Source organism: Glarea lozoyensis (assembly GCF_000409485.1).
Source record: "Glarea lozoyensis ATCC 20868 chromosome Unknown GLAREA1, whole genome shotgun sequence".
NCBI classification, from domain to species: Eukaryota; Fungi; Ascomycota; class Leotiomycetes; order Helotiales; family Helotiaceae; genus Glarea; species Glarea lozoyensis.
In genome coordinates this window covers 1,453,922-1,479,875 of record NW_007360983.1, presented here as the reverse complement: position 1 = coordinate 1,479,875, position 25,954 = coordinate 1,453,922, and the positions used below count along the sequence as shown (strand labels likewise).

Sequence of the window (25,954 nt, the reverse complement as noted above, 5' to 3'; positions counted from 1 at the left end):
CCTCATCTCCCTTTGCAGGCTTCTTCTTTGGTGGTGTTTCCTCGTCGTCATCCGCCGTGTCCTCCTCCTCGTCCTCATCCTCGGGATCCGCTTCTTCGTCCTCCGGAACCTCTTCATCATCTGTAGGCTTCTTCTTTTCTGCGGGATCCCCCTTCTTGACCTCCGGGTCCGGTTTCTCCTCCAACGGCTTCTTCACTTGCGGCGGTGGTGGTTTGTCATCAGTAACAGGTTTTGGTGGAGCTGCCCTAGCCTGAGCTCCCCCTTTAGCCCACTCGTAATTCTTCCAGTCGCGATCGCCGTATTTACAGCCGTCACAATTATCAGGAAGTTTTGGTAGTGTGTTATCTTGAATATCGTCGTTCTTGGCAGCTTCCGGATTGCAATTTTCAACGGTTCCCTTGCAAACAGCAGTGTTTATTTCATCGCCTAAGATAGGTGGGGAATAGCCGATATCAGGAACTGGAGTAGGTTTCTCGATTGAAGTGGTCGTAGATGATGCATCTGACAGAATTGGTATCGAGTAAGCGATGTGGTTCAGTGCCGCCAGGGCAATGAGGTATTTGTATTGCATCTTGAAAGAAAATTGTCACAGACAAATATGCTAGGAAAGCGAAAGATTGTCTGTACGAAAGAAGAATGTTTTGGAAAGGAAGGTGTTTGTTAAATAATTTCAAGGCACAAATGGGCATAAACCAACAGTCTTATAGCAATCGTAAACTCCACCACTCCTGACTGTTGTGGGTAGATAACGTACATTTGGACCATTTTGTGGGCGATTTTACACTTGACCGTAGTTTCACATGAGTTACCATCCTCAGACGAGATCATCTGTGTTATCTAATACCCGTACCTGCGTCCTAGTACATTGGCAGACGATGCGCGTGATATTGAAGTGGACTGTATCGCTTATCAATCCTCTTGTTTGGTGGTACGTGATGTCACAGTCGGGTATGTGTTTGAATACTGGTCACAATGCCATTCTCTACTCCTCTTCAGGATGGCAGAACTGACCGAAATGCCAGGAGTGTATCGTAAAGCCCGAACTTTTAAAATGCTAAGCTTTTGCTATAAGTACCGCGACAGGTTCGCTTAATAAATAGGAGTGATGGAAGTGGACCAGAGCCACATTTGGGTCTCGCTTAATTTTGAAGGATGTACAGATGATCCGCAGCTCAAACGAATCAGTTGAGGCTCGGTAACTAATCACAAGAGGATTAAGTGTTGCATTGAGTCCATAGTAAATCTTGAAACTGACGATTTTAGTGACTTTATTTTAGAGAAAGTCGGCGAACTAAGATCTTTATTGTCGTCCCCCTGAGTGGGAACTGGCAGATGCTAGGCTCCTGGAGGACTGGAACGACCGCAAAGCAGGAAGTTTTAGTGGATTTAATTGAAGTCCTTGAAAAGGGTACGAAATCTTGTACGGTCGTTCAATTCCCGTGCAAGTAGCAGAAGTCTATCAGGAACGAGGGATGGCCCGAGGACCTGGCAAGCTTCAAGCGAATTGTTCAACCGAACTCGAGCAAAGTCGGCTTCGCTGAATAGTTATAACGACACAAAATGTTCTCAATGAACGACAAATGTCGTGTTTGATATGTCTCGGAGGCAATATTTGTTATTTCCAGGCACGTGAGGTGGGAGCAGACTGTGAAGTAGACGCGTTTCCTTCGCTAATATCGAGGAAGGAAAGTGCCAGGTTGGAACCCCTTAAATATGCGGGAGAGATATTATAATTGACTTTTAATACAGCAGTAGGTCATTACCGCACATGAAGCTTAATAGAGCAGTGATAGTCATGCACAGTAAATAGTTTGTCATTCCCTAAATCTACGGCATGACTCAAGCGACCGCGGGTGTAACCAACAAGTAAACCCACGCATCATCAAGGGGCGTCAGGCTCGTTTCCGCTCTATTTCCGTTTACCTTGTGTAATGAGGCTCTGACTTGTGTTAAATCTTCTGTAGCTGACAGGAAAATGAAGGGGAGGGGACTGAAAATAAATACCGGTTGTGGACGATAACAGACACAGGAATTCATAATTTCAGACCAAAATACAGCATAAAGCCTGATCTCAACGGAGTCTAGTATTATGTACCCGGATATAGTATATACAAGAGGTAAAAGCTGAAACAACCCAAACGCCCATCTACCAACATGCAGTGTCTAAAAAGTAACCGCGCTGTTCTAAACTTAATCGAGCACTTCTCCAATCCGAAGCCGCCGCCCCCTGGGCTCTCAATAACCAGCACTCTTGCACAACTTGGAAGACACTTGTGAATCTCGGTGTAGGATTGGTCAGTGGGCTGCTGAACATTCCCATTAAAGCGACGTGATGCTCTGGCCCAGCCATTGACGCCGCAACCAGGAAAGGCCAGGTAAACTCGGTCATTAAGGCGTGTGGGTCGTTCAGTGCCAGAAGATCGCGAATAACGATGTCTACATTCTTGCGAATGTCGAACGCGTCGGAGAATGGACCTTGCACTACCACGTAGAAATAGATCATAATGGCATGTAAAAAAATGCTTCTCCGGAGCATAGTCTTAGTGTTTGGTAACTTATCGTGCGAAGAGTGATCGTCCGCATTCAGTCTGTATTCCAAATTCGAAAGCACTGACGTTTCGTGATGCTGAAATTCTCGTAGGTCGAAAAGACCTTCGTTTGCTAGTTGGGACCTCATTTGTGCCAAACGAGTGACGCTCTCAATTCCGGTGAATATCCAATCCTCAACTGGTCCGGCCAGACCCAAAAGTGGTGTTTGCGAGGATTTATTGACTTCGAGTAGATGAGATATGTGGCCACGAAATGGTGATTCAACCTCAGGTCCTTCAAAAGTTCGGGTAGTGATATCTGTCCACAGGACAAATCTGATCGAAGCGCCAAGGACTTCCAATTCAACCTCTGACAGGACGCGTGTAGCAAGCGACTCGCATTCGAGAAGATAGTCATCGCGAATTTTGAGAACACAAGCGACTGCTTGCTTCAAATGCTGCTGAACGTTCTGAAGAAGCAGATTTTGGAGAATTGACAACTCCATGGAGGCTGCTCTCAATGATTGTGCTCGGGTTTCAGCTACAGAAGCTACAGATGGATGCATCCAAGCTTGCTGTGTAGCTGACTGTTCCAAAGACTGGATGTTGACTTGATTGCATGGCTGCGGGCACTCTGCCTTTGGGAGTAGCGGAGGATACTTGCTGACGCTTGAAGATTGCGAGGTGTGATTTTCACAGACAGGCGAAAGCTGTACTTGTCTGGAAGGGACTGACGTTCGTTTGGAGATATTGCTTTGTTGTGACGGAGACTCATCAACCATCTGATCCTCGTGAGTGAAGACTTCTTGCATACGGCTGGGTGTGGCTTGCCGGGTCCTGATGTCTGGGCGATCGAGTGCGGTAATGGACAGTGCTGGAGAAGGAGGAAAGGTGCAAAGCTGAGAAAACATGTTGTATTTGGACGAATTTTCTTCAGCAGCTGTTGAAGTGGTGTAGCTCTCTGGCTCCGGCGTTGTGTACTGATAGAATTGGCCGACTTCGCTGGCTTGCGAAGGAAGGAAAAAGTTTGTGTTGGACATTGCTGGAACGTGTGGGCCAATATCGTCTTCAAGAGCAGAATTGTAAAATTCGGGGGCAAAACTGGAAAAGTTGTCTGTACCATCAAATGAGGCCATATTGAAATTTTCTCCAAAGTTCCAGTCACATGGCATTTCCTGTCCCCAAACTTGCGGATCAGGCATGGAAAAGCTCTGCGGTAAACCAGGCCCAACTGAAGCAGGTCTACTCAGTACACCAGAACTGAAGCTACCATTACGGTAAAAAGACTTGCTTGCGTTGTCAAAGGCATCTACAGGAATAGATGCACTTCTACGACCGGGCGATGCCTTCTCTCGTGCTTGAACGAGTTTCAACATTCTCTTCATGCGTGTTACTGATGCAACAGTTGCTTTGATCTCTCGATGAACAGCATCTTGCTGTGCTCCGCCATCCATCCATCTCGGTTTGATGGCACCAAATCCGGAGCACTTGAGACCTCTGTCTGTACAAGTCACACACTCTGGACCCTTCTCATCACATCTAGAGTATTTGTAAGTATTGAAGGCAGCGATCTTCAAGGAAACCTACTTCTTTCTCCTCAATCGACAAGTCCAACATCCATGCGCTGATCTGCTTCTGCTTCCATCCTTCGAAGCAACTCTTTGAAGCGTCCGAGGAATAGATTTATCACGGCTTGCCTGCGAAGTGCTCTTGATTGCAAACTCTGCCATTGTGATTGCTGAAGTAATGGATCCGGGTTGGTGATCTGAGCAAAGGTGACTTTTGCAATGTAGATTTCTGGGTGGCCCCCAGGTCTTTCTACTTCAGGACCATCAGACCAAGACTTGTTCGGCATGTCGAGTCTAGCTGTTGCCACTATTTACAGATCATGAAGAGCATGCTCTCTTCAGGAGCCAGTAAGCACCCAAAGCGGTCATGATGCTAATTAAGCACACATTGCCTCCTCTAGGCCAATGATAACTTGGTAAATTTATCAACATAGGCACTGATGACACGTCCCTTCCGGGCGACATCCGGATTCGGTGAACAAACCAAGCCCGTTTCAGTCGCCAATCTTCCGAGTAGTAATAATACACCTGAACCTGGAGCAGCTGCTCTCCCAAACTTCCAAAGAGCGCCGCATCTTGCTAGGAGTCGTTGTTGGTATGGAGGGTGATGCAACAGCGCAACTTGTGATCTGCTGCAAAGATTTATTTTTGAATCTTCCTGTGCAGGGATATGCACTTAAGCTTTACGTTAGCGAATAAGGGGGGAGAATTCTAAGCGAAACCACCAACAAATCCTTGATCTCCTTCAAGCCCCCCGGGCTTTCATTCTAAAATTAGCAGATCCATGTTCCCGTTCGGCTGCCGTCAATCATCACAACGCTCTTTCCGCACCTTTCCTCAACCTCACTCTTCAGACCTGGTTGCTTCACGCTTACTTGTCGAGATTTACTGCAGAATTTTCCTTACACCGTACGTCCCGTAGCGAATTAATGCCACACATCCCAAATGAGCTCGTCTACTCGTTGGTTGTTCTATCATTAGTAAAGCCTTGAAGTTGCAGCCAGGAGATACAGGGGAAGTTCCCACTGAGCCGGTCACTCAACAAACGAGCATTCCAACCTTCGATTTCTTCACACCTCTGACCACGAGATTCGTCAACAATCTCATGTCTATTTCTGTACGTCCTTCCCGGCGCTTACGCAGGTACGAAGGTCGTCAGAAGTGTAACAATAATCAATTAAGGTGAACGTGTGCAATATATTATTCTGACAATGGTAGCGAACACTGTTTCCAGAATATCTTGGCCCAAAAATACAATTCTGAGACGCATATTTATGGCACAAAATATGCAAGATCCAATAAGGGACTTTATGGTATATGCTAGTGACGAGTTCCATGATATATTTGGTTCCATCGAACATGTTGGCAAAAATTATATGTTGGGTTGGCCAGCTGTCCGGCTTTAACCTTAGCGAGGCACGCAGAAACCTCACGATCAGATAGATTTAGCCTCATGACCTATCTTTGTCAAAAGTCGTTACCGGGTACCGATTCTCTTCTAATAGATCCGCAGAAACGAATACGTTTGTTGGAAACTCGGTTCGGGCATAGAACATTCCTAGAATCTTCTTTACGAACCTTCCGAACCGGGGGCTCGTTTTAGCCCACCATCTCTTTCTTCCTTCTGTCTTTTTCCCATGTCGTCAATCACAATCTCATTCACTTCATATTTGCCCAACTTCGAAATATTTGATTCTTGTCCCCATTCAGTCGAAGATTTCCTGAAGATGACAAGAGTTCTTGCCGATGTGTAACGCAAATGTGCTCGACATCTTTTCCTGATCATTGAGATTTGATTCATCATTTCCCCAGTTCTAGCTCCAACAAGGAACATTGCCTCTGTCTCTAAACACAACAACAATGCCCCTCTATGGGATGCCATGATCGTTGCCATAGTCTAAATTTGACAGCAGGGAAATAGCTACCCCGCCGAGAGCATTCATGGTCTTTTCGGGCTGCCGTACTCATGCACTTACCTGCTGGTGCTACTCTTACCAACGAGCTGGCTAATCAAAACATCCGTTTGCAATCGGACTTCTTCGAAAATCGGTATTGTACATAAAATGGTCGGAGGCGAGCTGCCTATCGCGGCAACATAGTTGCGCAGGTATGACCCGGTCCTGGTAGCAATGTAGCACAGTCGCACCAACTTCGTTCTACGTCAACGACAACAATTAGAGTGTTGTATGGACGAGATGCCAACAACAACTCCAGCACCGGACTTCGCGATTTGAGCATTGCCCCCGGAATCAAGAACTTGCGACTGCACAAAATGGCACCGGATCCTTCATCGGCACATTTGCTTCCCGACAGCGACCGTAGGTCGACCGATACCATCAGCCTCCTCGAAGAGCCTCTCCGCCACGAAAGCGGCGAAGCAACCAACTCATCTGCGTGGAGTGATGGAAGCAACGACGGCCGAGAGAAATCCGTCAGTACGAAGTACATGATACTGTTGACATGCGGTACCTTTGGGTGAGAAGCATGCGGGGACATTTTCTGCAGGGCAACCCCCGCTGACATTGAGCGTCAAGGCTTCAGAATGTGTGGTCTCTCCTCCTTGCAAATGGGACGGTAAGTCTTCTTGGCCACGAGTCTATACGAAATGTTTACTGACTTGCACATCTAGCCATATCTCCTATCTCTGGGCTTTTCCAGATCCACGACCGCTTTGATATGGATTGCAGGACCTCTGACCGGAACCTTTGTACAACCATTCATGGGAGCAATGAGCGATCAAAGTACAAGCACATGGGGAAAACGAAAACCTTTCATAATAGGCGGCATTATTGGAGCAGTACTTTCGATGCTAAGCATGGCTATAATGCGAATTGCGGCAATGAAAGTGTACAACTGGTTCGGAAGGGACTACATTAGCGCTCATGCGATGGGCAATATTGCTAGAACTCTTGTTATCTTTTGGATCTGCATCCTGAACTTAAGTTTGCAACCTCTCCAGGTCGGTCTTCGAGCTATGGTTATAGACGGCTGCCCAAGCCATCAGCAAAGTACGGCAAGTGCATGGGCAGGTAGATTCACTGGACTCGGGGGCATCGCTACTTATTTGCTTGACGACTTTATGATTCGAAAATATCCACATCGTGCGTTCGAAGTTCTATGTTTAATCACTAGCTTGAGTTTGATTCTTACGAACGCTCCATGTTTACTGTTTGCTAGTGAGAGGATGGCTTCTCCACAGACAGCTAGCAAACAGACGTTCAGACCAGCTAGGCTAACAAGGAGGTTGATGAGAACAGCGAGACGGATGCCGCATGGTGTAAGAAACATATGTGCTGTGCAGTTTGCTTCGTGGTGTGGCTGGTTCCCATTTCTATACTACAACACCACGTGAGTCTCTCTGACCCCGCCCTCAAAGCATAATTGCTAATGATAGCAGCTTTATTTCTGCTTTAGACAAGAAGCTCACCCGAAGCGAGAAGAACCACCCGGAGTCTAGTGGCGTTCAAGCTTACTTATTCTTCGCCATCATTGCTTTCTTATGCTCGATCCTCTTACCATTGTTGAAACCAACGTTGTCCATAGCGGAAACAACATCAGACTCATCAAAGCCACACAAGAAATGGCGTAGCCATATAACGTTGTCTCGACTCTGGCTTCTTTCACAAATAGTCTTTGCGCTACTAATGTTCTGTACCATCTTTGTAACCACCACCTTTGCCGGAATTCTCATCATTGCAATTTGTGGTTTTAGCTGGTCTCTCACACAATGGATTCCTTTAGCTATGATGAGTGCCGAGATCGCGCGTATGCGTGAAGCATCACGGTGCGAGGGAGAAGTTGAAGGAGAAGACGAGACGGGGTCTTTGATGAGTATATTCAATGTTGCCATATCGGCACCCCAGATTTTGGCTGGTGCATTGTGTAGTTTGCTGTTCTGGATTATTGGGAACGCGGACGCCGTGTACTCACTGGGTTGGGCTTTACGTATGGGTGGTGTTGCGTCGGTTCTTTCTGCGATTTTGATGATTGCGCTGAGAAGTAAGGGATGATCTAGGAATTGATAAAGCGACTACAGAGCTCATTCTATCAAAAGCAACTCTCTGTGCAGAAGAGCGAGAATATTTTTTTTGCTTAGACGGAACACTTATTTCCATTTCCACAATTGGTCTTATTCGGTTATTCAGATAGAGGTACAAAGCCACTATGAAGCTTTCGGCCCTTTTCAGCCTTTTTCAGCCATCAATGTAGCCACCTCTATGCTGGGTGTTCTAGATATTTCGTAAGTTTTTCCCTCACACGTTTTCTTCTTTATGGAAATCAAGCTGTCAAAATCGTGACCAAAGCGTGATGCTACAGCACCGCCTCAAGGCTGAGCTCAGCCCCGAGTTCATGCACCTTCGTCAGGCTGCAATACATAGACGAGGCTGGACTACCATTTCTGGCTTTTTCATGCCAACTTCTTAGGCAAGATATGTTATAAATGAAAGATGAACAATTTCCCCATCCAGAAAGGGTTGAGCACTACATTGCAAATCCGTGCACATAATGGGAGGAAAACTCTATTCAGGACGGACGGCAAAGGAACTCTCCCAGGACAAGCTAGAATAAGGCTCGAAGATCCAGGTTCTGGGGCATATGTAAGAAAATCGCATCTCGTGGGCGAGCTAGATGCACTGGTACCCTATTTGAAATTTGTAAGTCCCATGAAAATGTAATCGTAAATATTTTAACTGTGTTTAGACTACTACGCCGCCTATTTCTGACATACATCCACTCCATGAGGAAGCAACAAGAGGTCGGACCGTGATTCTGACGGAGGATCCGGGTCTTCACTTGGTCTGGTACTATGATAAGATGCTAATTAAACCAATACCTCCATACCTTTTAGAAGCTGCGTTCTGGGAGTACATACAGGAAGCTGACCTGCAAGTTTACAAGGCGGTGGCAGGCTTCATGAAGACATACTACCATCTTATCCAGTACGAATCGGATTTCCGCTCGGCTACTAGGTCTGATGTGGTCCTGATCTCGAGAGAGCCGGGAGATCATCCTATCACCTACGAGGAGTTTGTCGAGTTCATAGCTCAGTTTCAGCAACCTGATGATAAAGATGTTTCTCCAAGGTTTTCTTACGGTGTTTTGAGACTCGGCACTCTGAATCATCTCACGAGACTCTCTATGCACGGGATGAGCTATCGTTACTTTCATCTGCACCCACGGTGGGGAGATTACCTAAGGAGTCTGGTCACGCCTTTGATTACGCTCTTTGCGATTGTTTCGACAGTCTTAAGTTGTATGCAAGTTGTACTTACAGCTCAGGGATTGGATGGAGTAGAAAGCTGGTCATCTTTTATTGTTTCATCCATTCGCTTTTCATTGGCTACGATTGTATTGGTGGAGATGGTTGCTCTGGGGATTGTGCTTCTTGTTATTTTAAGGGCTGTTGCAACTTGGACTTCTTTGCTGTAGAAAAGATATAGATGGAAAAGGCATGAGGTTCTGGGTGTGAAATCAGCAGCGATATAGACACATAGGGATATAAGTTGGACGCACAGGAGCAAAAGAAACATGCATAGTCCAATATTGTCAGACCTAGTATTACTTTTGCAAGAGAAAATCATTTGTAATTACCAGTCCTCCACACGAGATTTGCAACTAACTTTGAAGAGCAGTAGAGAAGACAGAGAAGACACAGTACATCTAGTGGTAGAATAGGGTAATTGTCACATGAGAGTAGAAAGCAGGCAAATAACAAAGGGCAGAATAAGCATTTCGAGTTGTCTGAGGAGGTGAGAGAGAGCAAAGTCTTGTACAATGTACATCTCATCCGAAGGCTAAATACAGTTAGTTGGTGTTCCTCTTCGCTTTAGTACAACATATATTGCGAAGATGTACTAATAATCAGTGCCATAAATACTGTCTTTTCGTTACTTTTACATAATCGTGGGCCTTTGCCATGACTACAAAACGAATGATCTATGATTTTGCGCCGTTTGTCAATTCCTGCGTGCACGTTGTAGATGTGTATTTAGCTGGTGGAGGGGATACCTCAAGCGCTTTTGCCACGACAAGAACAACCCACTCATTTAAGAGTTCTTAGACCCGTATTAAATGACCGAGTTCTGTGCAAGGACATTGTTATAAGTGGTAAAAATTGATCTGTCTCATTGTAGTATCAGTTCCGACTTCGTTGGGGAAAGTTCACTTTAGCGATACACCACTTGTTGAAGAGTTAAGCCTCAAAGAAACCCTTATCCACAATGAACGGCGTTATTTTCATTTATCTAGTATCAAACGGTTAATGTCTTAGCATTTCTAGAAGCGGGAAGTAAGTAGTATCAATGAATATAATGCTTTCTTCTATTGTCAAGACCGACTACTTCTGAAGAGGGCGATATTCGAAAGGAGGGACCGATTGAACCAGATGATGTTTGGTGTATTGAATAGGTAAGATAGCGCAAAATATCGTTTGCTATACAAAAAGTCCAATGTTGAATTAATATCTCGCACTACCTGAACGATTTCGTAAGGGAGAAAGAAATCTTCAACCCTACGGTATTCGGGTAAACCAGCTTCCTGCTGTGGCCGGCACTCAGCCTCTTACCGACGACGCGCAGCAAAGCTGAGGCATGGTCGTAAACTTCGTCAAGATGAGCGATTGCTTTACATTCTCATACTGTCCGAGACCGAATTATTAATTAGTGATTCCTTACTTTAAACATAAACTTGAGAATGAGCCATACTACCGTGGTGAAGCATGGTTTAAGCTCCGACTTAGAAGTCCAAGAAGACAATGGAATCAAAATCCTACTTAGATCAAACGGAAAAGGTTACCTCCCAGGCCAAGCTCGAATCCAGCTTCAAAGTCCCTCATTCAACTCCTATCTGCGAAAATCCCATCTCATAACCGACCTAGACCGACTAGCACCGTACCTAAAATTCGTAACATCCCCAGCCCATATTGTACCCTCTCACACCACTAACATTCGTAGATCGTCACACCAAGCAGTTGCCACATCCATCCCCTCCACACGCATCCCACCCGCAATCGCACCATCCTCGTAACCGAAAACCCAGGCCTCCATCTCGTCTGGACGCACGACAAAATCTTCATCACGCCTATCCCACCGTACCTCCTGGACGTCGCCTTCTGGACCTACATCCGCGACGCAGATGGCGAGGTATATCGCGCCGCTGCGGGGTTTATGCGTAGTTACTGTTATTTGATCCAGTATGAGCGCGATTTTAAGTTAGCTACGAGTGCGGAGTTGTGTTTGATCTCGCGAGAAACAGGACAAAGCCCGGTTACGTATGAGGAGTTTGTGGGGTTTATAGCGCAATTCGAACAGCTTAACGATAAAGACGTCGCGCCGAGATACGCGTACGGGGATTTAAGACTTGGAAAATTAAATCATCTGAGTCGGATATTCCTCCATAAACTGCGATATATCAATCTCCAGCCACGATGGCGAGACCACATAGCGACGTTTCTCGCGCCGATGATCACGCTTTTTGCGATTATTTCGGTGGTGTTGAGTGCGATGCAAGTCGTGCTTGCTGCGCAGAGTTTGGAGAAGGCATCTGTGTTTGGGAGTACCTCGTTTTGGTTTTCTGTGGTAGTGTTGGTTCTAGTGGCTCTTATTACGGGGTTTTTTCTGGTGACGGTAGTGTTTATGGGTGTTAAGGGGGAGGTGTATTATTGGTTGATGCGGAAAAGAGGGAGGAGTGAGAAGGAGCTGAGTAAATCAGAGGAATGGCGGTGATTCCGAGGAAGAGATAGAACTGATCTTGCTTTTCTTGCTCAGGTTACTTTTGAGCTAGGTTTGTTTGGGGGATAATTAGCGATTTAGGGCTGATAGTTTGAACTGATGGGCTTTCAACATTTTAGTGTAAGGATAATTGCCTTTTGGCATTAGGTTAATAATACATCTCAAAAACAGAAACAACGTAGATGCCATTGCGCTTTAGAGATTTCTACCTGCTGTTGAAAACATAAAGTATGCCGCTTGACTATAGTGCACATCTTTATCCCATAAAAGACCGTAGAAGTGAAGAGCTCATTTTAAAGGGAAACTATGTAAGCATCTTTTATATGCTACAATATTTTATTAGTAGTAAATCCTCTAACTATACCTAGTTCCAAGGAATGATCTAACAATTTGGGTAAGTTATACGGATATGAGAAGTGTAAATTATGTTATCAAAACTGGTAGTCTGGTACTTCTCAGACTCGTACGCAAAGATGTACAGCAATTTAGAATAAGCACGCAACAGAAAGACCAGGTTTGTGTTTTACGATTCAAGTGAGAGCGACTAAGACCTCCATGTATGCATCCAAGAAAGAGTCTTTTGATTTCCAACCGTCTAATCTAGAACCAAGTAGAAAGCAAATCTAGTCATCACACAGTTCATCTTCTCCCATTTTTCCAACTTTTAGATACCGAATCTGACGCTCAAACGTCCAACCCAAGAATTTTCTACACCCACATTCTCTCCCTATCTACTCATCCTCCCAACCCCTCAATCTACCTTCTAACATTCATTTTTAAATATCCTCCCAAACGCCAATTTTCACCACTCAAAACGCCAGAGATATCATAACCCATATCATAAAATCATACAACCACCCTCTCTCTTCCTACGATGGGTTTTGCGTTTTCGGTGGGCGTGACGCTCGCGACCTGGATCGCGGTACTGCGCGTAAGGGTCTTCTTCGCGTTGGGCGTGGGTGGTGTTGTCTTTGCGGATGATTTGGCGGCAGAGGTCGATGAAGACTTCGTCTACGTTTGCTGTGGTAGGCTTAGTACTAGTGATATGTATATTTCGAGGAAGAGAAAGAGCGTTACACACCACGTCTTCTAGCACTCGTCTCGTAATAAGGTGCATTCCCCCAACTTTGGCTTACGCTGAAAGCTTTCGACCTGCTGATCACTCGATCTTCTTCTAAATCGGATTTGTTGCCAACGATAACGATGGGAACGTTTTCGTCATCTTTGATTCTGATGATTTGTTCTCGGAGCTCGGAGAGTTCGTGAAGACTGCTTTGCGAGATTATTGAAAAGACGAGTAAGAATCCTTGGCCTGTTTTCATGTACAGCTCTCTTTAATGGAGTTAGTATGCTCATCTGTGGGTCGAAAGATTATAGAATATACCTCATCGCAGCTGGTCACAGGTTAGTAAGTGATCATGTGACAACCCAAGGAGTTCATGCAAAGTAAACTCACTAAATTGCTCTGTCCCTGCCGTGTCCAAACTAGATAACTGTGAGTTGTGGGTCAAGGTACTGTAACATCGGGTGTCCCTACATTTCAAGCATGCATTGGCGGCCCTACGATAGACACGTCAGTGGGACCACGGTAGAAAAGTATGGCAGATTTCAAAAGAGTCCGTTTGTAAACGCATAAACAGAAACGGGAATTTCCATGCTCTAGAAGAGAGGTGCTTACATCAACATCAATTTGCTTTCGGTAGGAGTCTTCGATCGTAGGATCGTACGCTTCAATCCATATGTTCTGGACGAATTGCGCTGTAATATGATGTCAGATAATGTAACCACATGGATGGTAATACCACCAGTTGGGGTGCCTTACCAGTGAGGCAGCTCTTGCCAACACCGCCTAGATGCAGAGATTGTCAGCAATGATGAATCTCCTGAGTGTATTTTGGGAATGTCAAATAGTCACGCACCAGCGCCGAGTACGACAATGTTAAAGTCTCTCCTGTGACCGACAATTCGTGTTAGCATAGGTGCAATAATCATTGAGATATGAATGCGACCAGACTACACCAGCTCACTAACCTTTGCGACGCCCTCGCCCTCCCTGACATTGCCGTCAAAGTCTTTCAATTCCAGTCTCAAAAAATCCAGACTCTTCTTCCCGTCCCTCCTTTCCTGCCAGAGTTGCGTGCGCTGCGTGATGATGATGCGGCCAACGTCCAATCTGACTTCCACCCACGCTCAAATCCGATCGACACGACAGCGTCCGTCACCACTCGCAGCCCGCACCCTCTGTACGCGAAAAATGATTCGACTTGTCTTGCGCCCGCTGGACATGTAGGGAGCGATCCTTCAGGACCATTGATTTTCGAGAGAAATAATGGGAGAAAATAATAAATGTTCGGAGACCGCTGCACGCTCCGTCCGGTCCTGGACGCAATGCAATGCACGGCTTGGGCCCAAAGAAGAGTGCAGAAGGTGATTAGGAGCGCTGCTAGTCTCGCGGAGGGCGATCCGTCGGGGTGGCCTTGGATGCACCTTGGGAGTTGCGAAGCTCCAGCTGGCGGGCCTTCTGCGGTGGGGACGTTGGTTTTTTGGGGCGACGGCCCTGCGTTTTCTGACGTCTCGTCACGAGTTTTTGGGAAAAGCAAGCCAACCTTGGAAGTGCCGACACCGAGGAAACGTGCAGGAGCAGCAGCAGGTGGGAGGTGGGAGATGGGAGCTGGCAGTGCTGGGTATTAATATACGCTGGCCGTAACTGATTGTGCGGCCCAGGTGGAGGGAAAAGGAGCGAGACTAGGATTATATAGATAGACGTGGAAGGGGAAGGTACAGGTAAAAGTTTGAATAATACAGGACGCTCCCGGTATCAGATTTTTGCGGGGTGTCAGAAATAACAATGAATGGGTGAATCAAAAAATCGTTTAGAAATCAGGATCGACTTAATATATGAAGGTTCGCAGCAAGAATGCATGAAAAAAGTATAGGTATGGAGCGGACGTGGGATGATGTAGGCAAGTATATAAATCTGCAGCGGCATGCAGTCTCGATCCGACGATGGAATCGTGGTTCGTCCCGACGGGTCCTAAGAACATTGATGTACCTGCGTTACGAACTCCATGGCGAAGATCGTCAGGCAAAGTGATTTAACCACGTTGGTTGTATGCCATTAACCTGGTCCATCATGTCGACCATTTTTCTAGTCCAAAGGCTTCTCACTAACGGTCGAGAGCGCGTTCCGAAACCGAAATAAACACTGCTTTGTCAACCAATACCGTCGCAGACTGGTCATCGTCGCAGTGCCACTGAGTCGATGGCTTCGTGCTGGCCCGTCTTGACAAACTAAGAGGTGAGATGATGTGTCGCTAGTGCCTCCCGAGAGTCGAGGCGGTTCGTATAGTCTTGATAATGTGCCGTGGATGTGTGAAATGTTGAAGTTGATTCGATGACCACAACATCACATCATTCGGTGGAAAGTCACCGTCCGGCTCAGCGGCGTATTACGAGTCAATGTCTATACCCCCTAGAATACTCAAGAAGGGTTGAGACGCTGCAATGTGAGCAAATTACATGAACCTACATCAAGTTTTCCAGGCTGTCAGTTCGATGTGGAAAATACCGAAAAATTCAAAGAATAGACGAAATCTTGGGTGATATAAAGTGGCTCCCTTGTTTCCCTTTTCCTTCGCACATGAAATGCAGCATTTTTAATAATGTGATTGGTTCGCGGGATGTTTGACGGGCATCCGTAGTGGCGGGCAACCAGATTCCAGATCCAGATGCTCCCGCAAAGCGTATCAATCAGGTGACTCAAACGTGACATTAACGTGATTCCCTCGTGGGGGTTAACTTGGCCCTGTTTGAAACCATACTAGCTCGTATCCGACGTATGGTTCTGTGGTTCTGTGGTGATACTTACGATCTCAATATGTAAGACGACAACATATTGTTTCTTGGATGTAGAAGAAAGACAACTCAGTATAGAATGTCAACCTAGGCCAATGCTCATCGGCCACATTCAGCACGAACATGGCTATCAATAGTGTTTCGCACCAAATCCTAACATCCGAAACATACATGAGATACGTCATAAACCATGCCTTTTTAATATATATCATGTTTGCTTTTCCTAACAAACTTTCCCGCCGACTGGGCATACAGCCGCCCTGCCGAGCCGGCGAGCCACCGCTTTATGTCTTAGATGTGTGGCACGGAGTAAACGCCTTGCCGGCAGATATATAAGCAGATATGGGGCTGAGGTGATGTTTCTATATGCATGCAAAGTCAATTCAATGGTATTTGCTACTTGAGCAGTGAGGGCAGCTGCCGTCAGGTCCGCTTTGACCATGACACTCACCGACTTTGAGTGATGCCATCTCTAGGACCTAGTGCGTTGTTGTAAGCGTTTCCGGTCCGGCAGATGTTTGATGTTCAGTATCTGAGGCCGTGAATCGTGCAAACAGTGAGATGCTGATATTGTCTAGCTGTTGTAAGGAGAAACGCAATGGTGGTCGGACGAAGGTGGAAAAAATTGCTGCGCGTGCCGTCCAAGAAACACCATATTTGAGACCTTCAGTTTCCATGACCCAATCTGATCGGACTCTGTTTCGTAAAGTCAATAGAAGAACTGTGGAGGATCACTGTGCCATTCGTTGTAGGTTCCTTCCCCTCTTGACATTTTCCATACCGGTCACTGAGGAATAGTCCTTGGGCCACTGTAGGAGAGCGCATTCCGTTCAAGATTATCCAGGATTCGAGTAATACTCGTAAAAGCAAACCAGGTCGAGGTCATTCTAGAATATCTGTTATCTGTTGGTAAGGAATTCTGCGGATGAAAAGCAGACAGCAAGAACCGCCTCACAGGGGGCCATGAAACGCGAATCTAGCCCATCGCCTCATAAGTATACCAAATTCAGATGCAACTTTATTTTGCAGTCTTAATTGAGCAGTCGAGATGCAAATGTAGCAGGAGATTCGTGACATGGTGGGTGTTGTTGTCGAGGTCAATCCCCAAATCTCAACATCGTGACGTCTTCTGATCGACAGGGGTATAAATTTCCAGACCCACTTAAACATCCTCCCACATCCCACTCCCTTGGTTTCTCTCCTCATCAAGGAACCAAGATGTCTACAACTGATCACAAAGTTATTCTCCTCACCGGGGCGAGCCGAGGTATTGGTCTTGCCATTGCGCAATTTCTTTTAAAGGCATCACACAAGCTGGTGCTGGTCGCAAGAAGTGAAGAACCATTGCAGAAGTTGAAAGCGGAATATCCTGGTCAAGTTGAGTACCTGGCTGCCGACCTTAATGATTTCTTGGTAAGCGGAAGATTAACTTTAAATTTTTCTTGCTCTGTGGTACCAGAATGGTCGTATGTTGTCATCGCACTTTGCAAGTAATGATCCGAATAGGGAAGCATATGACAGCTCGGTATAGCAGAAAGCCACCTGAATTGCAGCATGTTTACCGAGTTTTAAATGAGTCAAGCTAATCAAATTTAGAATGGCGCCAAAGCAGTAGACATCTGTCTCAAATCGTTCACTCGAATTGATAGCATAATCATCAATCATGGCACACTTACGCCTGTGAAACGGATTGCAGACTGCACCGCCGAAGAATGGAAGACTCTCTATGATACCAATGTCTTCAGCGCTGTCGCTTTCGTAAGAGCCCATCTCATTTGGAACTTCCAATCTTACAAATATAATCCAGGTTCAAGCCGCGCTACCTTCCCTACGCAAAACCAAAGGGCGAATAATCTTCACCTCCTCAGGAGCTGCTGTTGGAGCTTACTCAACTTGGGGTGCCTACGGGTCTTCCAAAGCAGCTTTACATCATCTCACCATGACACTGAATGTTGAAGAACCTGATATCACTTCGATCTCAGTTAGGCCAGGTGTCGTAGACACTGACATGCAGAAAGTCGTTCGAGGACATTCCACGGTGATGGATGCAAAGGATGCGGAAAAGTTCAAGACATTGCATGAGAGTGGTAAGTTGTTGAGACCTGAGCAGCCAGGGAATGTAATGGCCAGATTGGCTCTGGGTGCTGGGCACGAGTTGGGTGGAAAGCTGTGGAAGTAAGTTCGTGATTTAAACCTCATGGAATGTATGCTAACAGATGTTGTAGTTGGAATGATGAGGAATTAAGTGATTTTCAGGATTCTTAGACTTAAGTCGTTGGGTGCAATATCAATAGCTTAATATTGATAAAAGAATCGGCCCTCGGCCCTGTTAAAGCCGATCCCTATTCTATGTCCGCTCTGTACATGCTAAACAGATACTAGAAATATATTAATGATCCCCGAGAACCAAAAACTATTAATATCTAGCTGCATGCACTCGCAGGTAAGGATATTATTCGTCTACTCGATGATATTCAATGGTATGCTACATATATGTATGCAATATCGTGTCGAGGCAAAAACTTGTTCCGGAACTTCGTATTCAATATCACTTCCTTGCATATCAAGTATCTCTCGTTGCTCACAACATCGGAAGAGAAAACTATTTTTCTCACTCGGTAATATGCAAGTCCGACATTGCACTTCCCACCTCGGCAATCACACTGCTCGTATCCTCACCACAACCCCATAACATCGGAACATCCGCGTTAGAGAAATAACTGTCCGGCTCCCGAAATCCCTTGGGCGTTGACGGAGCCTGCTGAGTTGGGTTAAGCAACGCATTAATTCGTTGCTCCCCGTTGTTTCCCCATCTCCATCCCGGCGATGAGAAATCAGTCTCGTCGACTGGGATATCTACCCACTCCCTCTCTCCATCTGGCTTCGTAGCAAGCGAAAGTATTGGATTCTTACGACGATCGCATATCCTTGCTGCTAAACCTGGCTTTCTGGCAGCGGAACGTTTGGCGAGACGTTTGAAGCGACGGCTTTCTTGGTATGCTAGCCATTGTGCGAATGAGACCATTTCTTCTTCTTTTGTTTGAGGGACAGGTTGACCAGTCTGGCGGAATGGGAAAGCTCGTGGACGTAACATTACAGGCTGAGATTCACGCTTCGCAGGGAGGGCGCACCAGGTTTGGAGATTATGGCTTTGTAGTCGTTGACGTTCATGCGGTGGAGAAATAGATCGTACCTATTTTTGTTAATATGAAATTGCTTACGAGGTGTATAGCGCAACCCACATAGTCGGGGTCATATTTATAGACGTCCGCACTCTCTGCAAACGTCACGGATCTGGCGGTGCGGCTGGGCTTTGCAGCTCGGATAGGAGTTTTCTGGGCCATAGCAGCCTTTTCGTCCGTCAAAAATATCTGGCATAAAATTAGCCATGTTTATCCTTAGCACAATCCAAACTTACGCCCAATCCATCCAACTCAGACGCCTTAATATCATTAACCGCCTCGAAAAACGACTTCACGTCCTCCCGCGCTGCTCCAAACTTCCAGTTCTCGCCCGTCTCCCCTTTCACCTCCTCCCGCGCAGTTCCAAACCAATCCCCGAGTTTTTCACCTCTCATCTCTCTCTTAGCAAACCCAACACCGTCACCCACCCCATATCCAGCACCAGCCCCATCACCACCACCCCTACCAACCTCCAAATCCCGCTCTCCATCACCCTCGCCTCTCTCATATCGCGGACGAGCTGTACGATCACGACCACGAAAAACGTCAAGAAAGCCGTCCCCAGCACCAGAAGCACCATGTACATTAGAACCTGAACGTTGAGTAGCACCATGATTTCCGAACATAGGATAGTCTCGGAGAGCATTTGTGATGGCGGTGAGATCTTCGTCTTCGAGTTCGTAGGACTGGGAGGGACGGCGGTAATCTCATTTATGATGGTAGCGGAGGCGTTTGTTGCGGAACTTAGAGTTTTGACTGTAGGAATCGGTGATTTTGAGGATGGAGTGGATGATTTGTTTGGGGTTGTTTGGGAGGGAGGTTGGTGATGAGGGGGATGGGTGGGAAGATGAGGGTTCGACGGAGGGTGGTGAGGAGGATGACATTTTGTGTGTGGTTTGGTGTAGATTCGTGATTGTTGTCTTGATGTTGAGGAAAATTCGAAGGCTGGTGTTGTAGATGGGAGTTCGAAAATTATTAAGAGGATGAAAGCCTCATCTTTTGATGTTCTACTTAGGTAGGTTAACAGCATGCGATGACGCATTGTTTTTGAAGATGAGGTTCACCAGATCGATCTCTTCTTTGAGGTGAATGGGCAGAAACCTTTGTGAATATGTCACTTTTTCTTACTAGTAAACTTTCCTCTGAATATTTTGTCCTGCAGAAGGAGCTTTCATTCTGATAATCAGATAAACGCTAGTAGAAACCCATACCTCTTGAACTCAGCCCAGTCATGTCATATCTTCGAGATGTTTGGTCCACGTAATACAGTAGAACTAATCATCACGTAGATTTACGCTTTTTGCAAGTCTGAGTCTCAGCGTTAAATTCAGCATATTCAGGACGCTCACATATCACGGTCAAGTCCGTCCTAGGTTTGATCACCTAAGGCTTCTCTCCACCTATTTCTGGTTCAGGCTGTGGTTAATTCTCTCCGTAAACGTTGAAATATTGAGAGGGAAGCAATTCATTGACTTGACCATTAGGCGGCAATTGCTGTTTCTGCAATTTATTCAAACGTCAAGGTCTCCTCTAATTTCACCAAATACTTCATGTAGCAATGAGTTCAACCATTGACTCAAAGCCAGTGGTTGTGTCGTGTACAATACAACATGTTTTGTTTCACGAGCCCTCAACCTCCCAGCTCTCGTCGTGATCATCCAACGGCCAGTTTTCAAGAAACTCCTTCTTTGATGCATCATCATCAAGTGTTGCCAATGCCTCCGTCTTTACATGTTCATTTTCCTCAAGAGCATCTTCATATCTCTCATTTGCAGTCCATCCATCTGTACTGATTCCAATCCGATCACGGATTTTCTCCATATTCACATCAATGAGATATTGCTCATCCTGTAAGCTTAGATATTCCGCTACTTCATCGTCTGAAAAGTCTATCGGACATTTGGGGACCGAGCCATTGGCGTTGTTTGCAGCAAGTACTGACCAGTTCTGAATAGCTCGAATAAGTTCTGCTTTGAGAGAAATATTATCGCTCTCCCACGGTGCGCTCGCGTATTCTACCAGCTTTTGTTTGGGCATTGTTGCTTCTGGTTTCATGGCATCGTAGTGAGGTTTATTATGCTTATATGTAGCAATAAAGTAGTAGTAATGAAGCTCTCTTTTGTGGTATTGCTCTAACGCCTTTTGCTGATCTGCTTTTCCCATTGTCTCAAATGACTCTGGAAGCCGAGGCATCTTGAGGCTACGCGACACCTCGTCTCCAAAATTTTGGAAAGTCGCAGGAATACCGGCTTGGAGAACGAGCGGCAGGACAGATGAGTGTTGCCAGTCGATTACACCCGTTATCGTGAAGTCTTCAGACACGAAAAGGTTATGAGGGTTGAGATCGGATGGCGAAGGGTGGGCCGCGAAAGGAAATCATCGCGAGGAACATATATGGAGCAATTTGAAGATATTTTTCAAGGCTTGCTAAGTGGTCTGCTGGAGATACCTTCTGATAATTGTAAAGATCTCTGTGTGCGAGTATGTGGGGAAGGCGGGGCCGATCGTGAGTTTTGAGCCATGCTATCTCCTTTGCCGCCCCAGCCGTGAAAACATCGTCGATCTTTGTGACTGTCTTCGAAGTCAGCTATCATGAATTTAACACTTAGAAGTTTTGGCGCTCATAATTACATGGTCCACGAGAAAATGGCAAGTCATCCCGGCCGTCGTACCACCATTTTTGTGCAACATCTGGTCCAATACTGAACTGCGTGGCATCCAGATCCCCACCTTTGAAATCGACGCTTTCACTTCCGACTCCGAGGTCGCTTTTGTGGTACACGCTCCCATATGCAGGCAGAGGTATAGAGAACAGAATGGACTCTAATTTCCCGGCCTGTGAGAGAACTTTTAGACGTTCTTTTTCGGAAAGCTCGTACCAAATATCCCCGAGATCTCTACCGTGGACCTTTTCCATGATAATATATTCAGAACCCACTGCATTGTTGCTAGTGGTAGAGTATCCGAGGATTTTAGGAGCTGGTACTCCATATGATCTGACTAAATTGATAGTAGCCACCTCACTGGCAATGGTGAGGTGTTTTGGATATGTCGCCGGATATGGAAGTCTTGCCAAGACTGGGATGCCATCGATGGTCAATTCGAAGACTCTGTTGAATCCGCCCTCCGCAATTTTGGAGAAGTTGGAAACATCAGCTGCATCTTTGTGGACTGTAGCTGCAGCAGCTTTTTTAAGTTCAGCAACGTCGAAATGTAAAACTCGTTCTTTGAGACGCATAGACTCATTATAACTAGGTAATATTAGCTATTAATGTTAGAAATTAGACTCCAGTTGGACTTCAAATTCCTTACATCCATCTACCAGAGGTATAGAGAAAGAGATTTGAGGTGGCATTTATCTTGTGAGACTGTGATGGTCCACTCTTGAAGCTTAGTTTCCAAAGGGTGCGGAAAAATCGAGATATACATGGCTGAAATGCTTTACGCAAAGCGCTGACCTTGTTCATGAATAGGTTCCGCAAGGTCAAATCGCTTCACGGGGTGTAGCGACCTACCGATGAACAAACTAATTCATTGACAGTGGTTAGCTTGCGTTGATACACGTGATGAGCTTTATGAGGTGAAAATTTTGGCGGTAAATACTTTCTCCGTTCCGACATTACGACCAGTCATATTATAAAAAAAGATTCAAAGACATAGAGCTTTTATTGAGGGAACAACTAAGTCGTTTTATTACCCTTACGAGTAAGTCGAATAATTAATATAGTACAAGGCGCTACGGTGAGCTTTAGAATGCGAAGGACATAACATAGTTAGAGAAATGCAAATACACAGCACGTCTGCGACCCTAGCAGAGTACTGATGTTATATTTCTCATAGTAAGAACATCAGTTTTGCTTTCTAACGCGTAGGCGCGTCACATCCGGCGCATGTCGTACTGGGTGGCGACTAAGGAAGAGTATGCGGGGTATGGGGTTGCCCTAGTTCCCGAGCTGGATAAATTATGATTCGGGTAAATTGCTCTTTACGCTCAAGGAGGCTCACGAGAAGCTTTGAGATCCGCTCGGGTAGAATAAGATTCTCCTCAAATAGGTGGATCGATTAAGCCTGACTCCAGGTCAAAATCCTATTTAGGCGGCGATTTCCGAGCCAAACGCGGGGGACTATCTAGGTTCTGCTGCGTGAATCTCAATAGTCAGAACATGGTATTTACCCGTAAAAACCATCCAATCGCTATACTTAATTTCTTCCAGACACATGAATAGTGACATGGGCGGCTTGATGCTGGAACATTGTTTCTCCCCTCATCCGCGTCCTTGGGTCAGGGCCCAGAGCGACGACATGCTCGGATAACAGGTATGGGAAACATGTACGCGAAGAAATGTCCTTGTCGTGACAACCCAAGCCGGTTGTATTGACCGGAAGAATTCTTAGCTCTCTTTTATATTATTTACACCCGAAGAGCTTCGATGCTGGGATTGAGAGGCGGGATTCTGCAAGATGTGCCTGCATACGACCCAACATCTTGCATGATGAAGCGGACATATTCATTTTTGACAAAGGAGTATATATAAGACGCTGATATCTGTCATTTAACTTTCAACTTCGACTTCGTTGCTCATCATCTACACTTCATCATTATGCATTTCCCAGCTCAAGCAGTCGCCACTTTGGCCCTGGCCTCAATGGCTTCGGCATCACCAACGCAAGTATTATCTAAATATAATCGTTTTTCTTTGCTTACGAATATTTATACAGCGTTAGCACTCTGCACAAGCGAGCAACTGGTCTTCACACCGAGATGATTGCCAAAGGAAAGAACTGGTTTGGAGCTGCTTTGACAATCCGAAATCCGGTGGATGCTCAAGAGAGAGCCATTGTCGACAACTATGCTGATTTTGGATCAATCACACCTGAGAATGCCATGAAATGGGAATCTACTGAGCCATCTCGTGGGGTCTTCACCTTTGATGGCGCAGATGCCATTCGAGACTATGCTGCGACGCAGAAAAAGCAGATTCATTGCCATAATCTTGTTTGGCATTCTCAGCTACCACTCTGGGTATCCCAGGGAAAATTTGACAATGCAACCTTGATCTCTATTATGTACGACCACATCAAGGCTGTTGCTGGTAGATACAAGGGTTCTTGCACTCGATGGGACGTCGTCAACGAGGGTAAGTCATATGATATTTGCTATTTTCGAGAGCTACATAATCTGACAATGCTCGCTAGCTCTGAACGAGGACGGTACTTATCGGTCGTCGGTTTTCTACGATACAATTGGCGAGTCCTTCATCCCACTTGCATTCAAATTTGCATCCGAAATTGATCCCAATGCAAAATTATACTATAACGACTACAACCTCGAGTATAATAATGCTAAGACCGACGCGGCTGCCAGGATTGTTGCGCTTGTAAAGTCTCATGGTGTCAAGATTCAAGGTGTTGGATTTCAGGCACATCTCACTTCCGAATCTACGCCCACTTCCGCCGCTGTGACCCCTGACCAAGGCGTTCTAGAGGCTGCTTTGAAGAAGATGACTGTTCAGGGTGTCAATGTAGCATACACCGAGTAAGTCGTTCTAATAATTGTTTCCTGTGGTTGGCGCAGCCATTGGAGATTCTCAGGTGTGTGGATGCTAACTTGACAATTTTCTAGACTTGATGTGCGGATGAACACCCCTGTTACACCTGCAAAACAGGCAGCCCAGGCAGAAGCATATGCTCGTGTTGTTCGATCCTGCATGGCTGTCGAGAAATGTGAAGGTATCACAATTTGGGTAGGCAGATTCCTCTACCTCTTGAACGACTGTGACTGACCGATTGATTAGGGTATAACCGACAAGTATTCCTGGTGAGTAAAAGAAAGACCACCTTCACCCCTGCTTCATCTATTTGTTAAGCACACATTCCGATAGGCCATAAACTAATCTCTATAGGATTCCTGGTGTGTTCATCGGTGAAGGTTCCGCCTTGGTTTGGGACGAGAATTACAAGCCAAAGCCTGCATACTTCGCAATGTTGAAGGCAATTCAAGAAAGCCCGTAAGTACTCTGCGAAATTTCTGGCGATTTCATCTCCGCTTCAATGGGTCACTTGCTTACTAGCCTTTCAAACAGAAATCCAAGAGGGTGCAGCGCTGACAACTGTCTTCGTGCGCTCCGCTCTACCAGCGTGTCAGGTCGTTTGGCCGAGTCGCAAGAGTTCTGCGCGAGTTATTATACTCAGTACATTGTCACCGACATTACCCTGATTAAGCCATATGCTGCCTCTGCTTGTGGTGGTGACATAGTCTCCAGAGTTAGCTCAGCTTGCTCTTGTTTACCAAAAGCCACGGCAACCTAGACTTTGTAATTAATATAGATAGCATTAAGAGGTTGCTTAGTAGATGAATGAAGAGTGTACATTTGTCAAATGCTGTAAGAGACGTGAATACTGCTATTAGCTTCTTAAAGTAATTCGTTACCTACGTAGGTCTTTAGAATAATAATGTCTAATTTTCAAAAGCTTCGACGGTTAGTTAAGCTCGCATGTTCTCTAAATAGAAAAGCCTTCCTCGACTCTTTCGCGACATTTTCCAGTTCTTTCCCGATTCTTTCATAATCTTTTCTCGAAACTTTTCTTAATTCTTCATCGATATTTCAAACCACGAAAACCACTATCCTAGACTCTTATAAAATTTCCAGGTTTGGGTAAAGATTTATAGTGTAGCTCAAATTAAATCAGATTGACGAGGGATAAATGTGCTTAATAATTTGATGAAATTAGTTTAGCCCCGCGATATTATTATCAGGTATATCGGAAACCACTACTTTGTTAGCTCACAGAGCTATGAGAAAAGGCACTGATCGTTCTTCGTAAGCAATCTATACCATATTAGATTAACGACCAAGTCCGAGATCGCTACGTAAGGATTTAATTCAATCCCTTTCGCTACATCGATTTATTGAAGAATATATTATAGTATTGAACAACAAAACTAAAGATACTTCTCTCTTGGTCGCGTTCACAGTGATAAGTCTTTCGTTGATGTTGCGGTAAAACACATGTTTAGATATCTTGATCTAATCAAAATCACACTTTTCCATAACACAGAACATGACTTCCGGATCTTCATGCAAAAGAAC

General features: G+C 45.6%; 12 protein-coding genes across 12 annotated transcripts in view; 6 read left to right on the top strand and 6 right to left on the bottom strand.

Moving 5' to 3' along the window:
• Positions 1-571, bottom strand: part of GLAREA_09155 (uncharacterized protein) — a gene marked incomplete at both ends in the record, with an annotated part of 2,405 nt that extends 1,834 nt beyond the window's left edge. The window contains one exon of the mRNA XM_008078116.1: positions 110-571. Coding sequence (XP_008076307.1) covers positions 110-571 — 462 coding nt within the window. The remainder of the gene's footprint in view (positions 1-109) is intronic.
• Positions 572-2,146: 1,575 nt separating this feature from the next.
• GLAREA_09154 (Zn2/Cys6 DNA-binding protein) lies at positions 2,147-4,258 on the bottom strand (the record flags this gene model as incomplete). The annotated part of the gene is made up of 2 exons (XM_008078115.1): positions 2,147-4,067; positions 4,116-4,258. 2 exons carry the CDS (start codon positions 4,256-4,258, stop codon positions 2,147-2,149), a joined length of 2,064 nt encoding a protein of 687 aa, XP_008076306.1.
• Positions 4,259-6,368: 2,110 nt separating this feature from the next.
• GLAREA_09153 (MFS general substrate transporter) lies at positions 6,369-8,106 on the top strand (the record flags this gene model as incomplete). The annotated part of the gene is made up of 4 exons (XM_008078114.1): positions 6,369-6,571; positions 6,631-6,670; positions 6,726-7,444; positions 7,494-8,106. 4 exons carry the CDS (start codon positions 6,369-6,371, stop codon positions 8,104-8,106), a joined length of 1,575 nt encoding a protein of 524 aa, XP_008076305.1.
• Positions 8,107-8,544: 438 nt separating this feature from the next.
• GLAREA_09152 (uncharacterized protein) lies at positions 8,545-9,526 on the top strand (the record flags this gene model as incomplete). Its single annotated transcript, XM_008078113.1, has 2 exons — positions 8,545-8,751; positions 8,798-9,526. The coding sequence occupies 2 exons, from the start codon at positions 8,545-8,547 to the stop codon at positions 9,524-9,526; spliced, it is 936 nt and encodes a 311-aa protein (XP_008076304.1).
• Positions 9,527-11,522: 1,996 nt separating this feature from the next.
• GLAREA_09151 (uncharacterized protein) lies at positions 11,523-11,741 on the top strand (the record flags this gene model as incomplete). Its single annotated transcript, XM_008078112.1, has 1 exon — positions 11,523-11,741. The coding sequence occupies one exon, from the start codon at positions 11,523-11,525 to the stop codon at positions 11,739-11,741; it is 219 nt and encodes a 72-aa protein (XP_008076303.1).
• Positions 11,742-12,664: 923 nt separating this feature from the next.
• On the bottom strand, positions 12,665-13,818 carry GLAREA_09150 (P-loop containing nucleoside triphosphate hydrolase; the record flags this gene model as incomplete). Its single annotated transcript, XM_008078111.1, has 7 exons — positions 12,665-12,846; positions 12,908-13,158; positions 13,211-13,220; positions 13,283-13,319; positions 13,505-13,584; positions 13,649-13,675; positions 13,746-13,818. The coding sequence occupies 7 exons, from the start codon at positions 13,816-13,818 to the stop codon at positions 12,665-12,667; spliced, it is 660 nt and encodes a 219-aa protein (XP_008076302.1).
• Positions 13,819-14,214: 396 nt separating this feature from the next.
• GLAREA_09149 (uncharacterized protein) lies at positions 14,215-14,517 on the top strand (the record flags this gene model as incomplete). Its single annotated transcript, XM_008078110.1, has 1 exon — positions 14,215-14,517. The coding sequence occupies one exon, from the start codon at positions 14,215-14,217 to the stop codon at positions 14,515-14,517; it is 303 nt and encodes a 100-aa protein (XP_008076301.1).
• A 2,382-nt stretch (positions 14,518-16,899) lies between these two features.
• Positions 16,900-17,946, top strand: GLAREA_09148 (NAD(P)-binding Rossmann-fold containing protein; the record flags this gene model as incomplete). Its single annotated transcript, XM_008078109.1, has 4 exons — positions 16,900-17,094; positions 17,278-17,439; positions 17,489-17,856; positions 17,907-17,946. 4 exons carry the CDS (start codon positions 16,900-16,902, stop codon positions 17,944-17,946), a joined length of 765 nt encoding a protein of 254 aa, XP_008076300.1.
• Positions 17,947-18,292: 346 nt separating this feature from the next.
• Positions 18,293-19,747, bottom strand: GLAREA_09147 (uncharacterized protein; the record flags this gene model as incomplete). Its single annotated transcript, XM_008078108.1, has 4 exons — positions 18,293-18,874; positions 18,924-19,052; positions 19,100-19,569; positions 19,621-19,747. The coding sequence occupies 4 exons, from the start codon at positions 19,745-19,747 to the stop codon at positions 18,293-18,295; spliced, it is 1,308 nt and encodes a 435-aa protein (XP_008076299.1).
• A 736-nt stretch (positions 19,748-20,483) lies between these two features.
• Positions 20,484-21,056, bottom strand: GLAREA_09146 (protein kinase subdomain-containing protein; the record flags this gene model as incomplete). The annotated part of the gene is made up of 1 exon (XM_008078107.1): positions 20,484-21,056. The coding sequence occupies one exon, from the start codon at positions 21,054-21,056 to the stop codon at positions 20,484-20,486; it is 573 nt and encodes a 190-aa protein (XP_008076298.1).
• A 136-nt stretch (positions 21,057-21,192) lies between these two features.
• On the bottom strand, positions 21,193-22,218 carry GLAREA_09145 (Protein kinase-like (PK-like); the record flags this gene model as incomplete). The annotated part of the gene is made up of 3 exons (XM_008078106.1): positions 21,193-21,434; positions 21,495-22,128; positions 22,186-22,218. The coding sequence occupies 3 exons, from the start codon at positions 22,216-22,218 to the stop codon at positions 21,193-21,195; spliced, it is 909 nt and encodes a 302-aa protein (XP_008076297.1).
• Positions 22,219-23,625: 1,407 nt separating this feature from the next.
• On the top strand, positions 23,626-25,172 carry GLAREA_09144 ((Trans)glycosidase; the record flags this gene model as incomplete). The annotated part of the gene is made up of 6 exons (XM_008078105.1): positions 23,626-24,001; positions 24,060-24,399; positions 24,487-24,607; positions 24,659-24,681; positions 24,767-24,871; positions 24,947-25,172. 6 exons carry the CDS (start codon positions 23,626-23,628, stop codon positions 25,170-25,172), a joined length of 1,191 nt encoding a protein of 396 aa, XP_008076296.1.
• Between the last annotated feature and the right edge of the window lie 782 nt (positions 25,173-25,954).